The sequence below is a fragment of the Gorilla gorilla genome, chromosome 3 (assembly GCF_029281585.2).
Source record: "Gorilla gorilla gorilla isolate KB3781 chromosome 3, NHGRI_mGorGor1-v2.1_pri, whole genome shotgun sequence".
NCBI classification, from domain to species: Eukaryota; Metazoa; Chordata; class Mammalia; order Primates; family Hominidae; genus Gorilla; species Gorilla gorilla.
The window spans coordinates 91,556,086-91,571,434 of NC_073227.2; the positions used below are offsets into that span (position 1 = coordinate 91,556,086).

The 15,349-nt window shown below is 36.5% G+C and overlaps 1 protein-coding gene across 3 annotated transcripts in view; it reads left to right on the forward strand.

Moving 5' to 3' along the window:
• Positions 1 to 15,349, forward strand: part of SLC4A4 (solute carrier family 4 member 4) — a 388,838-nt gene that overhangs the window by 161,083 nt on the left and 212,406 nt on the right. For all 3 annotated transcript variants that reach the window (XM_004038792.5, XM_031010225.3, XM_019025724.4), the window contains exons 5-6: positions 3,342 to 3,502; positions 10,437 to 10,616. In XM_004038792.5, coding sequence (XP_004038840.3) covers positions 3,342 to 3,502; positions 10,437 to 10,616 — 341 coding nt within the window. The remainder of the gene's footprint in view (positions 1 to 3,341; positions 3,503 to 10,436; positions 10,617 to 15,349) is intronic.

The following is a 15,349-nucleotide window of genomic DNA, read 5'->3' on the forward strand; positions in this document are numbered from 1 at the left end:
GTTCTAAAGCACCTTTGCAGATTCATTGGCACTTGAATAGGGTGAACTTTGGTACTTTTGCCTTAGCCTTTTCTTTAATGGGCTCTGATTTGAACTGAGTAGTTTTCAGTTTTTGTTTTTTTTTTTCTAAATCCAAATTTGTCCTTGATATGCGAGGAGGCTAGACAAAGCATGTGCCATTTCTGGAATGAAACTACCTGAAAATGATCTGTTTAAACGGGAAAGCCAGTAGTTTATGTCCAAATGCATTTGTTGGAAGTATAATCAGTTCCTTAAACAATTAGAGCAATACATTTTAAAGGAATTTAATAGGCATTTTTCCAGAGTTCTCCTTATGCTGTAAGCTGTGCTGTAATGTGACATCATCAAAATATTCAATATTTACTGAACTTATAGTAAAATAAATGCTAAACTGAGCTATGAGATAATATTTATCCCTTATAAATACAGATTTTAAGGAACTGGCTAGTTTTGAGAATTTATATTTCCATTCCTTTATGGTTAAATCTTGACCTAAAGAGCTGGTGTAATCCAGAAGGGTGAGTAATACTATTTCATAAATCCACTCTAGTTTGGATTTATGTTTTGCAAATGCACTTTTTAAATGTATTCAAAGTCATATTTAAGTCTAACCAGGTTGCCTACAATATAAACTATGGAGAGGAATAAATAAAAGATGGACCACAAAGAACTGCAATGGTTTTGCTTCTTTTTCTTTTTAGATAAAATCTTATTAAACTTATATTATTTGGACAGTTGAGGATTGTCTGAGCCTATTCAGGCTGCTATAACAAAATACCATAGACTGGGTAGCTTACAGACAACAGAAATTTAGTTCTTATAGTTCTGGAGGCTGGGAGGTCCAAGATCAAGACATTGTCAGATTCAATGTCTGATGAGAGCCTGCTTTCTCACACATGGCACCATATCATTGTGTCTTTACATGGTGGAAGGGGCTAGATAGCTGTCTGGGGACTCTTTTATAAAGTCATTAATCCATCTAATCACCTCCCAAAGGGCCCATCTCCTTATACCATTCCCTTGGGGGATAGGATTTCAATATATGAATTTTGTGGGGACATAGACATTCAGACCATAGAGAGGATGATGGCAGAAAAGAACTACTGTATATAAGTGAGGCTTAGTTTTTTTTTAAGTAATAGAATTGGCAGTACAGGCTGTTGGCAGCTGATAGAAGTGGGGGCTCATTTAGGAAAGATAAGAGGGAAGTAAAGGCCTTGCAAAACACTCCCCTTTGCGGGGCTTCTAGCTGCCCTGTGTCATTCATCTTGGGCTTAAATTCTATGACCAAATATTCTATCCCTCAGAAAATAAGCATACTGTTAGGAATTCAAGAGAAATCAAGGAGTCATTACACTCTTTATAGATAGAGGACATAATTCTAGATAACTCTGACTTGCTTTCATATATGATGATATCTTCCTTTTTCTAGAGTCTTATCTTGAGCAATAAATTATAGCATCATATATAAATATGATTCATATGCCTATTACCAACAAACATGCTTAGCGATTCTATGAGCAAGCATGAAAAGATGATATACCTAAAGTTAACCAATGTAACATTCTCCATCAAAAATAAATTAGTCTCAAAATAACTCTAATCACCTTATTACCTTTTACAGTTTTGGTTAAACCCATAGAATTCTTTGAGTGTGATATAAAATTGTCATTTTTTTCTCCCAGTTCCTTTTATTTCTCTGGTCTAACTTGAATCAAAGTGAAGAAATACTAATTTAGTCACACACACACACACACACACACACTAGAAGTCTTTCATTCTGTTTTGGAATGTGTCACAGCTACTTTTCTAGAAATAAACCAAGTCCAGTTCTGAAGTTTCAGAACTTCTTTGGTGCTATCGTTGACTTTTTAACCATGAGGTAAACAGTAAAAATCTCCCTTTCTGCATTTTTGGGGAAGATACAGGGAGAAGAAGGAGGGTCTTAGAATTGTGGGTAAGGTTGATACAAGGTTACCATTAACATGGGAGTTGCCTGGCTGTGAGAGCCTTCCTGAGAGGCACATGGGGGGAAAGTCTTTAGATACGGCTAAAATACTTCTGAAACATATGGGTGCTGGGCTTGATTAAAATTCTAAATTTTCTTTGACATTGTGGGCTGATCGCTTGATCTATTTTCACTCCTGGTCTACTAATGTGTTTTTTTCCCCCTCCTCTGGGGGTGGTAAGAGGTCTATAAATAATACCCTATGTAGAGCTTCCTCTGATCTCTGCCCTTTGTTCTCATCTTTAGTGAGTTAGGTGAGCGTTTAGCTTTCTCTAGGAAAACATTTTTCAATCATTAAGCCTTTGGGTGAAGAATGTAGAAAAACAATTTTTATTCCATCTTTATCTCTTTCAATATCTCTCAGAAGGTTTAAAGTGAAAGAAGCCTTTTTGTTAGTATCATGATGAATAGCAAAACGATGATGCTTTCCCATTTTCCTTTAACAGTGTAGGAAGTGTCTGTGTAATATGTGGGATATAAAGTCTGTCAAATGTGTTTTGCTCTCATTTCCATTAAGGTTTTTTATTGCTATATATTGCTAAGTTATCAAAATGTCTAGGAGTCTTAGAAAGCAGAAGCTAGAAAAGAGGGTTGTTCCATCGCTAAGGTTAATAGGAGATCTCGTATTATCAGAATAATCTGTTGTTCACTGAGCTTGTGTGTATTTAAACACACATGGAACCAGACTTGAAGGGTAAAGCTTTTAAAATCACAATAAGAGGGGAATATGCATCAGCTGAGATATGTATATTAAAGGAAGACACAACAAAACGTGCTGGTCTTCCTTAAGCATCAATAAAATGAAATTTTACATTCATCTTGCCACTTCACACATCATGTTTTTTATGTCTGCGATAAATATTGGTTCATCACTGATATTTCACCTTATTTAAACTTGCCTCGTGAAATCACAACAGAATCCTCACAGTGGTGGCTATTTTTATGCACTGTAGGCTGTACCCACATGGAGAATTTTGAAATGCATATTTTTCTACCTTATTAAAAAATTTAGTTAAATAATTGGTCTTAAGGATCTCATGGTTACATATAGGCAGATATAAAACCAAGGATGCTTTGGCTTCTCTTGCTTTGCTTTTTTCTTCTCTAACTTCAGGGAAAGGAGCAGTCTAGAGCTTCTCTTTGGGTGTGTTTATGAAGATTATGTAATTAATGATCTAATAAGCTATTAATACTCCACAAAAAGAGACATTTTGGAAGTGCTGGAAGGGGTGAAGATGGAGGGGTTGAGACTGCTATTTCTAGAGGAAGTTAGAACACTTTTAATTGCTCTTCACTAATCTCATCTTCCTAGGTGGATCAAGTTTGAAGAAAAAGTGGAACAGGGTGGGGAAAGATGGAGCAAGCCCCATGTGGCCACATTGTCCCTTCATAGTTTATTTGAGCTGAGGACATGTATGGAGAAAGGATCCATCATGCTTGATCGGGAGGCTTCTTCTCTCCCACAGTTGGTGGGTAAGTATGCTGTTTTAATTTTATATTATTTTTTTCGGCTTTCCCTAGCCACATGTCTCCATCAAGGCAGATGACTAGTACTGTAAGCAGAGTTAAATGTTTTATAACATTTATTCTCTCTTTTTGCATTATAACATTAGTATGATTTATTGCAAGAAAATCTGAAAAATACACAAATATGAAGAAAATAGTAAACTATCTTCCATAACATCTTCCTCTGGTCATTGTTGGCATTTTGGAATATTTCCTTCTAGCTTTGCTTCTCAATCCTTTCCCTATGCTTTTCAATTATTTTATTTTATTTTATTATTATTATTATTATTTTTGAGACAGATTCTCACTCTGTTGCCCAGGCTGGAGTGCAGTGGCGCAATCTCAGCTCACTGCAACCTCTGCCTCCTGGGTTCAAGCCATTCTCCTGCTTCAGCCTCCTGAGTAGCTGGGATTACAGGTGCCTGCCACTTGTACCTTATGTACTTCAGATGCATGAAAAGTGTGGGGCTTCTTTGCAAATCTAACTAACAAGCTCTCTGAAAAAGAACCAAGTATATATACATCAGCCAGACATATGCCTCACTTGACAGCTAATCTATTCTTCCAACACAAATGCTGCAGCATTCATATTATCTATAATATAAAGAAATGGATGTCATAGATAATAAGCCTTTTGTCTACAGATATACAAAGAAACTTTGCAGTAAGTCTAAAATTAGACAAGAATGTTACACTGGTCACCTTCTGCAGGTCTTTGATCCACATCTTCTTCCCCATAATCCCAGGGTAGGCACACTGCAGGCCCCTTGGAAAAGTGCAGCCATCCCTACAGGTCCAGTGCTCACCTGGTTATGGAATTTCCTAGGAATAAGAAGTGGAGCCCCCGCACTTCTTTTTAAGAAAAAACATGACCTTTGGCACACCTAGATCTGAAGGCTTATACGGCAGTTTAGGCCAAGCTACTGATAGAGAATGGAAACAATGGCTCCAGTTTGGAATGCAGTGGTGTCTGCCCAAGGTGTTCAGCATGATGAGTTAGCATTCAATGCACAAAGTACTAACTACAAAGGAAGCCAAAGCTGCCCTGCACCATGAGGTTCAGTGACTTTGATGGTGGTGATACAAATGATGCTTGGCACCAATGTGACCTGACTCAATCACTTACCCGTAATGTCTTGCTGGATCCCTGTCCCACCCAGCCTTTCTTCACATGCAGCTAAAGGGGCTTGACTTCTGCCTACAATCAACCCTAACCCAGGAACTAGACTACTTCTCTTCTTACAGATGATTTAAGTGCTACTTTACAGATGATGAAACTGAGGTCCAGAGAAACTCAGTGCAAGTCTAAGATCAAAGAATTCTAGAAATGTAGTGTCTGGACTTCCAGTCCAATACAACCAAGGATGGATGAATAAAGAGACTCCATTTATAATATTAATCTTATGCGAGTAAGTGAAAGTGAATGTAAATCTGTGCATATAGAATGAAAAATAACTAAAAAGGAAAAGTATCGCTGGGCGTGGTGGCTCATGCCTGTAATCCCAGCACTTTTGGAGGCCGAGGTGGGTGGATCATTTGAGGTCAGGAGTTCGAGACCAGTCTGGCCAACATGGTGAAACCCCCACCCCTGCCTCTACTAAAAACACAAGTGGAGAAGGGAGAGGACTTATGTAAAGATGCTGGATGGACAGAAATAGTTATTTTATACATTTATTCAGCAGTAGTACATGAGCTTCTACAATGTGCCAGACACTGTTCTAGGCCTTGAAATCAGGGTTTGTAAATCTACCACTTTGTAAATGAGACAAGGTACATGTCAACATAGGTACAAATCTGCATATGTAGTTAGAAAATAATGGAGGAAACAATTTTATATAGCATTTTTCATATTGAACAAGGCAGGTGAAGCTGAAAATGGAAATCTGATATATGAGAAGAGATCTTGGATTATGGTACCCAGGGAGATCGGAACCCATCTACAAAAACAGAAGCAAACAGAAAGAATGATTTTCTGGGCCATCTGTTCCATTGTCTTTTTTCATTCATTAAAAGCTGCAAGAAAGATTGTTATCCAGAAAAGTATAATGATTGGCAAAAATCAATCCAGTTTTTGAGTGAAAATTATAATTTCTGCATTCTCAGACCTTAAGAACTAACCTGGAGCAAAGATGTCAAAAATTACACAAGTTGAAAATAAATCAAATGTGCATAAATGTAGGGCAAACTGGAGAAGAAAATCATGACTTGGCAGAGTATAGGCAGTCTAGGAGGAGAATAAGGGTCACCAGGAAGAGTCCCTTATTAAAAAAAAACACAATTTTTTTTACCATAGATGATCATTACTGCCTAAAGTTTCCCCACTTAGGGTTTCATGCCACTGTGCTCAGGGTTTGTCCTCTATTAAAATATACTTACTCTATGGGAAGATGTCATATATTAATTCCCATGAGATACAGAGTGATGTTGAAGAAGGAATGCTGGATTTAATGTTGGGGAGTTTTAATTAAAGTCTAGCCCTATTAGCATGTATGACCATGGGCAAGGCCAGTTACTGAACTCCTTTGGAGTCTTCATTCCCTCATCTATAAAAAGAAGATGAAGGTGGACCTTTCAGGGTTGTTATGAGCATTAAATAAGATCATCAGATGTATTTGCTGTCTACTTACATGTCTATCCCAGTATAAATAGTTTATCCAGATATTTCTGCATGTCACCTAGCAGAGTGTAGAGAAATGAGTCAGATAGAGAGACACTCAGTGACTTCATGAACGGGAGACAAGATTCCAAATGGTATGGTAGACAGAGCTGGAAACAGTTGAACAGCATCCCTGCTGTGCTTGGAACTGATCAGCAAGGGTGATGAAAGTTAAAAGTTGAATTACACACTTGGATGTTGCTGTAAAACTGTCTTTGGGATCTTCATCACCAGGAAGAGCCATCTTAAGGAGCTTCTGGTCTTCAGCAACTAACTGACCGTTTTCATGTTGTAGAAGAGAGAGTACCAGATTATACTGGAACGTCTTTAGCCAATGGCCAAAGAGAGAAGGTTTTGGTACTTACTACATGTAAGAGAGGTTAGCCAAGCATTTTGTGGTTTCCCTTCAATTTTTCGTTACTTTTTATTATCAGCTGTGAACTTTTTCTCTAACCTCCATGCATTTACTTTAAAAATTGTCATTACATGTTAAAATTTGACATTACTATGTCACTTTGAGGTATCATCACTCACTAATATGTTTGCTCTGCAGTTCCTGGGGCAAGCAGTCAGAGAGCCAGTGCTGTCATTCTGGAGCTGATAATACAGAAAAACAGTTCAGGGACAAATAACACATCATAAGTAAAACAAAGAGGAGGAAGAGGGCCAGATTTCCAGAAGTGGGGAGAAGAACATGTTTGAAAGAGTGTCACTAGCTAAAAACATCTTAATCCTCTGAACTAATCAAAACCCTACAGAGGATAAAACATGAACAAAACAGAGCCCTTATTTCATCTAAATGACAGACAATGGCACAGTAACTTGAGAAGTTATAGTCATTATTTGTTTTTTAAAAAATCCTTTTGTAGCAGTGGGTGAGGTGGAGTTGTTTTGTCCCAAATCATGCTGATACTTCTGAGTTGAGAATTATGCACAGCTAAATCTTAAGATGCATCTCCCCCCGCACCCCAATTTTATATCAACAAATGAGAAGAAAAAGAAATAATAGCAAGCATGATTATATCAAACAAACAATAGCTGCTTTTCATCTTCCTTTGCAGTCCACCTGCTACCCCTCACCAGCCTGCCTCTGAGAGGCATCTCACCCTGCAGGCTCAAAGACAGCGCCACACCATGTGAGGGCCCTGCACCACGATGCGCGACTGTCTAAGCAGGTGTTACTTCTCACACTTACATAAAAAATTCAGCCTATTTTTGATTCTTCTCAGGACTTCTACTTGATTTTTTCACGAAGAACCCCTTCTGAATGTTAATAGAAAAATTTATCTTTTAAGTATTATAAAGGATAAAACATCATTTTCACAGATTATTTTAATAGCTTTATTATTAGTATCCTCATTGTAATTCTACATTTAAAGAGTGTCATTCACGTATGAAGCCGAATCTATGGGAATTTTCCTCCCCTTTTAAGTTAAAAAAATTATAAGCCATTTCAGGTATTTTACCATGATGGGAAGTGAATTGGGAAAATGTAGCTCTATTTTTGGAGTCTCACTTTTATATTTAAAGGCATTCCTGAGCTGTGCATGTTGGCAGATGTATTGGTCCTATTGTTTCTTACTTTTTATAACTTTACATTTTCAAAATGGCAATAACTTTTTTTCTAGTCACAAAACTAATGCATGTTCATTTTTAAATAACCTGGAACGTATTACAGAGCTTTTGTAATTCCTAGTCAATACTGCAACATTGTCATCAGAAATGGAATTGCCCATTGAATACCTTTCACATCATGGAGGTTGATTCAATAATAAACATATATTATCTTAGTTAATCTTGAAGTTGAATATTTATTTATATATTTTTGGCCCTTTGTATTTCTTTTAAGAATGTTTGTGATCTTTGTCCATTCTTCTGTCACATGGCCATCATTCTCTTGGTTTGCAAAAGCTCTGCGTATATCAATTATTTTTTTCTCTAGAGCTTAGTTTTTAAATAAAGAAAAATATTGTGTGACATGGGGAAAGATCTAAACTTAGAGTCAGAAAACCGGGTTTTATATGGGAGTTTTGCCTCTAATCAGTCCATGTCTGTGGGCAAGTCAGTCTGTGGCCCTGTGTTCTCATTTGCATAGCAAGAGGTTGAACTTGATGCTCCATGAAGTTCCTTTCAGCTCTGCTATCTAGTGTTGGCACATTCTCTCCCAATTGGTAGTGTCTGTGGGATTTTGAACACTGAAGGCTTAATTTCAGTGTAGCTGTGAAATGTTACTGCCCCCACTTTCCTTTGAATGATTTTGTAGTTTATACTTAAAGAGATCCCTATAATGTTGGCCGTTTTAATGGAAACTTAATGAAGGGCATAAAGCCACACAGATGTTTTAACCTGTTCTAACTGGTGATTTCCAGGCATTAGTAACAGAGGACTGGCTGTGCATACATAAAGATTGGTTTGAGATTTCAAGGGAGGGTGAGAATAGAGGGAGGCCCCGCCAGGAAGGGTAGATAAGAAACACTTTAGTCTACAACCCTGAAATTAGAGTAGGAGTTTGATAACACTCATAGCAGACATGGTGGGACTGTTTGTTTGTTTTTCTGGTTCTTCTGTAAAATGGACTTTCCACTTTAAAAGGACTTAAAGGAAAAGTAGAGGGGTTGTGTTTTGTAGGCACCTAATTATTTACGTGGAAGAGAGGTTTAATTGTAATTACAGGATCAATTCTGATAGTTTTGCTGAGTGGGGTTTGTGTAGTTTAAAATACTCAGAGCTAAAAACCACTCTAAACCAAAACATTTCTGTGGGAGAAACTCTTCCTGCCTTGCCCAGACTCCCTACCAAGTGGTCCCATGTTATGTGACAGTTATGGCACCTCTGTGAGGCATGTGATGGAAAATCCTGGATTCAGGCTCTGCTTGGCTTCCAAACAGTTGATAGTACATTGTGTAAATTGCCAGTTTCTAGCTATAGGCTGTGAGGCCAATTCTGTGAGTGTTTAGAAGATGGACTTTAGAGAAATTCAGTCATGCCCAAGCAAAACCCCTTGAACATCTGTAACTTCTCTTTACAAAGAAGTGGGAATCCTTGGGAGATGCTGTTATCCTACCAGTACCCGTCAATTTTCTTGCCGGCTTTTGGAAAAGAATAGTTATTGTTCGTTTCTTTACATTTATATACTAAAGTTTGCCCAAGTGGAAAATATCAGTGTGTGCTAGATGCATCCATGTACCAGAAAGGGAGCCATGGGATCCATTACTCACATTCTGTGCAGAGGACAAAAGGTCTACTTGCATACCTTGAGACAGACTCCTACCAATGCATATCTTGCACAGATTCTGTAATGTTTTATCCTCAGCCCCATTCTGGCTGGAGATAAATGTTGGCCTGTCATGTAGACGTAGAGTAGAATGCACCAGGCTTCATTTATGCTATACTGCTGACATGCTGACTTGTGAGAAAGAGGGTTTCTTATTTTCTATTGGCATAAGAACTTACCTTCCAGCAGAGTGACCTATGAGCAATTTCTATGAAACACAGTCATCTTTCTGGTTAAAATCATACTAAAAAAAGAGTAATAGAAACCTTACTTTTTTTTGGTAGTAAGACTAAGATATTAAAGTTTCATTAAAAATTTCAGTCAGTTTATACTTTAAAATGCCCAATGGAAATATACTGGAAAGTCTTTAGTTGGATCTGAACAATAAGAATAAGCCTCCTTTCTTAGAAAAGACTACAACATAATTTTGTAGTTTAATCCTTCTTTCATTGGATTAACTGGTGTTCAGATGACCTGATATTAAATACTGTTTCCCTTGACTGTATTCTATTATTAAGTACATATAACATTACAGAAGAATTTGGGAAAATAGATTTTAAAAATCAACAATCTCATTACTTTTAATTTTCTATACTCTTTTTAAGTTTTTAAATATCATTTATATTTCTGATATACATTTTCTATGAGTACATGAACTTTTTGGCTCTTCCTCTTTTAATTGAAAAATATAAATTACTGACTTATTGTGTTATGGGATAATCTGACTTATGTGAATACACCATATCTGGGCCTGAAAAAACATAAAATGAATACTCTAATATTTGTATCTCTCTCATCAGTGCCCATATCTGTGTACCCTGTGTCTTTATCTTTTACGTAAAATGGGAAATTAGAAATTTAGAAAACAATATCTTGCTATGACATCCATAAAGTTAGAGTAAAAAAATAACTTTGTGGTCTTGTGACTGAGTTTTGTTTTTTGCTTTTGTTTTGCTTTGTTTTTGTATCAGAGATGATTGTTGACCATCAGATTGAGACAGGCCTATTGAAACCTGAACTTAAGGATAAGGTGACCTATACTTTGCTCCGGAAGCACCGGCATCAAACCAAGAAATCCAACCTTCGGTCCCTGGCTGACATTGGGAAGACAGTCTCCAGTGCAAGTAGGATGTTTACCAACCCTGATAATGGTAATGCAGAGGCCAGCTGGCTGCTGCTTTCTCTTACTTATTTCACTCACCTTTACACCATCTCCTGTCATCTTTGTTTTAACCCTTCTCCATATTTTTTCTTTTCTTGAGTTCATATGCCATAGTCATTTCATATTGACATTTTTAATCCAGTTGGACAGGTTTGCAGTCTTGCTGGAAAGATTTCCGCAATTGTTGTAGGCTGCTAATGCCACGGTGACTTGCTTACTCCATATACATCTATTCTGATTGATGGAGGTGGTTTAGTAGTAACTCTATGATGAAACAATTGAATATTATAGATGAGTCAGCAGATTCGTAGATTATTGAGTACCTCTGTGAATATGTTTTCCAGCATGTTTGGCAGAATTAGGAGGAGAATAGTAAGATATGAAAAATGCCTTGAAATCTATCACAAAGTGTTTGCTTAGTATGTGAAATGGTGTCCAGTCTATATAAATGATGACTTCATCAAACTAAGCCTCCATATTATTTTTTACCTCTAATAAAACCAATCTGCTTTCTGATATAGGATAATGATAGATCCAAGAATAATTATTCAAGATGGGATATTAACCCCATTATTTAACAATAAGTAAAGCACTGTATCCTATCTGTAGTTTATTGATTTACCAGAGTTTCCTGTAGAATGTCTATCTTTTGTATCATGGTGTTTGTTCCAAATAAATTTCATGATTGGGAGCAATCTGAGAAGGGAGAGGTCAGTTTCCATGAGGTATGGAAAATGAAGGTATGAAGGAAAGAACTACTAAGCATTGGCTGATAGGATTAGGTCTATCCTCCCATCCCACCCCCAGGCTTTTTAGTGTTAAGAGAGATGAGGCCGGGCGCGGTGGCTCATGCCTGTAATCCCAGCACTTTGGGAGGCCGAGGCGGGCGGATCACGAGGTCAGGAGATGGAGACCATCCTGGCTAACATGGCGAAACCCCATCTCTACTAAAAAATTACAAAAAATTACCTGGGTGTGGTGGCACGCACCTTTGTCCCAGCTACTTGGGAGGGTGAGGCCAGAGAAAAGCTTAAACCCGGGACGGAGAGGTTGCAGTGAGCCAAGATCACGCCACTGCACTCCAGCCTGGGCTACAGAGTGAGACTCCGTCTGAAAAAAAAAAGAAAAGAGAGAGAGATCAGTAGATAAGGGAGATTCTAATTCATTGCCCTCAGCTGCACTTTCAGAATAACATAAAACTGGTTGTCATGGAAAAAGGTGGAGTAACTGAATTGCAACTCAGCCACTGCATTTCTGGAAATGAGTTTTCTCTTCTTAGTATTAAAGGTAACTGTTGGCTGGAAAAACACTACTAGCAGATTTTCTGTGGTATATTTTTTAGGCAAAACTGGTTATGTGCAAATAATTAAAATAAAATGCTTTTTATTAAAAAAATCACAAAAGAGAATTGAATCTGCAGTATTTCTACTACAGTTTGATGGTTCTACTGTTACCTAGAATATTGCTGCTGATGGGAAATATTTTGGTTTTTATGTCTCCCCTGGCTTTTTTTTTGTTGTTTTAGTTGTGTTTTTGGAAAGAGGGGTTACTTAATGGCTAGAAAGTTATAGAATGAGTAGTTTATTATAACTGATGTCACAAATATTTTAACAATTTATATTTTTGAAATTATGGCAATTAAAGTTGAAGCTACTCTTTTATTTCTTATTTAATAATCCACTTTCTTATGTAAGATGAAATCCCAATATTTGCTGATTTAATTCTTTTATCATAGGGTTGGGGGAAGTATAAAGAAGTGAAAAAGTGCATTGTTTTCAAATACTGCTATATTTTCAAAAAGAAGTGGAATGAATGTGGCATGCAGGAGGCTTTCTACCAATATGATGAGCTTCATTTCCATGGAACTGCAGGCAGAGTAGAAATTAGGAACAGATGGATCTTGGCGGCCAGAATCTTGTGCTTTAGGAGAAAGTATTTGGATATGGAATACAACTAATGAGTTAATATCGCTCGCCATTCAATCTTTCATCCTATCTGTAGATCTCTGTACTTGAGAGAAAAGTTGAAATTGCCTTTGCCATCCATCTTTTCACTTGTGAAATGTTATATATGCTGGGCAGAAAGCAAATAGGAAGGGTAGGCAGTTATTTTCCAGCTCTTCAGCTGATCAGCTTACACTCTGAAGTGTGGCATATGATTAGACCTTTTTAAACATGTTGTTATTTGCCTTAATACTACCTAACTTCTTTTAAATATCCAGAGGCAAGATTTAGCATTGAGAGATCCTTTAGCAATGAATTTTGTACGCCTTCAAGGTACATTCTTATAAATCATCAAATGGCAAATTTTTGGCTTTCTAGAGGTGCTCGTTATTAACTGGAAAGTTTGCGTAGTTACCTTTATATCTTAGGGTTTAATTACTTATCTTTAAAAAACTATGAAATGTTCTTAGAATAAATTTCTAAACAAACATTCTTAGAATAAATTTCTAAATAAAATTTCTAATAAATGGAATGTTCTTAGTTTAAATTTCTATATAAAAATTATAGAATTACTGTAGGTAGAATTATTCCTACAGTTTTAATAGACCACAATCTTTCAGTCTGTTGTAGTTGGAGCTAGATTCTAATATCTCCATGTAAAGCTTAGATACATTTGTATACCTTTGTCTTTAATCATAGGCTACAAAATAGATTCAGTGACACTGCCAGCTTTAGTTATAGCTAGCAACAATGTAATAAATAACTGAAATTTATAGAGATAACTTCAGAGTTGTGAATTTTTTCATTTCATGGTAGTGTACTGGAGTCAGCTCTAATCTGCTCAGGAGAGCCAGTTGATATCAGGGATTTGCAAGCTGGTTGTTAAATACAGCTACTATTAAAAATTAAGTTATATAAACATACAATTTAATAATTATATTAAAACAAAGATAATGAATACTGAAAATTTATTGCTTTCTGCCTGTTTCACTACATTTTACTGTAGTCTGTGCTCTTAAGGTTATTTGTATCTACTGTGTCTGTATGGTGGTAGAAATACTGTTAAATAGTGTGTTAAATAGTGTGCATCTCTTCCCTCAGTGACTATACTGGTACCTTGAAATGGGCTGTTATGGTAGTATTTACCCCATAGAAACCAGCAAATGCTATAAATCAGGACTTGATTTTTAAATTTATTTTTTTTTGACCATTTGTCTCTAGGCTTAAAGAAGTGATGGAGAAAATGCTAATAATGTAGATTACATTTAAAAGTGTAAAGTGTCTATAACTGTTAAAATGAATAGCAGAAAAAAATTGAAGAACTTTTTTTCAGTAATCAAAAACTGTTATCTGGTTTAGGAAAAGAGTCACCCACATCACTGACAAATGGATGAAGTCTGACATATTCAATCTTCATTGTTTCACTTTTATCTTATTGGTTAACATACATAATAATATTAATCAACAAATGTCACAAATATTTGTTGGATATTTGATGGATGTTGGAACTATACTCATTTGCCACCTAGCATAGCCATATGCTAGCTACTGATGCAAGAGTTTGGTCAAGATCAACTAAAGTATTGTATGAGAATCAACTAACTATATGCAATTTACAATACAATATTGTATATTTTATTATTATTTATATAATGTGTGCTACATATTGTTGTAGGACTTTTCCTTAGTTCAGTTAAAGACGGGTGTCTTGTCACATGACCACGAAAAATTAGGCTTGCACACAATTTGAAGAGTGAGAAAAATGGAATTTATTGAGCAAAAAGGAAAAAAAGGGAAACAGGGACTCTCAGCAGAGCGAGTCATGGTAGTACAGGCTTCCTGCCTTGCAGGTTGAATCCCAGGTACACCCAGGAGGAGGAGGGGCCCGGCTTCTCCACCCTGAGAACAGAGGGAAATTCCCAAGGCTCCACCCCAGTGCGCACTCCTCCCAGTGCACAGGCCTGTTAGAGTTTCTCCAGGAACCCCTCTATACTTGGTTGTCACAATATCCTTTATAACAGTAAAATTCAACACATACACATACTCACACAGTCACACATTCGTGTATAAATATGGTTCTTTCCCCTGGTAACCGGTTTTCAAACATTTACTGGCACATCCACTACCAGCACGCTACTGTCTTTATTCCTAAAGACTAACTCTCGTCTTTTAGCATCCTGGTATGGCTTGGGGTTCAAGACGATTTTATGTTTTTAAAAAGGAGCAAAAAACATTTTTTATCTGTAATAAATCAGGGAACAGTGAGGCAAGCTTTCAAAATGCTAATTATTGTGAAATTGCTACTTGTTTGAGACATGTGTAAATTCTATGGGCATGCCTGCCAGGTACTAAATTTTAGGCAAGTGCTATCATTTCTCAATAGATTAACTGAGGCATTTCTATAATGTTGCATGAAGAAATTAATGAGGTTTTAGGTAATTCTGGTGTTGGATTTTTCTTTACCTACTTTTTATTTATCACTATTGTTTTAGGTTGAACTATATGAAATTGCCAAAGGTAAAATTAAGTTGTCAGCAGTTTCATATGATTCTACCTAATAATTTGGTCTGAGATACTTAGCTAATAATTCTGTATTATTTAGTGTATTATGAAAAAATAATGTTTAAGCCTGGAAACATTGCTTGGTAGTATTTAAAAAATAAACATGTATTTAGTTTGCTTTTTATTAGAAAGTAAAAGTAAAGTTTTTTCTTAATTGGTATTCATTCAATAAATATTTAGTAAGATGTTTATGACAAGCATAACAACTGCATTTTAA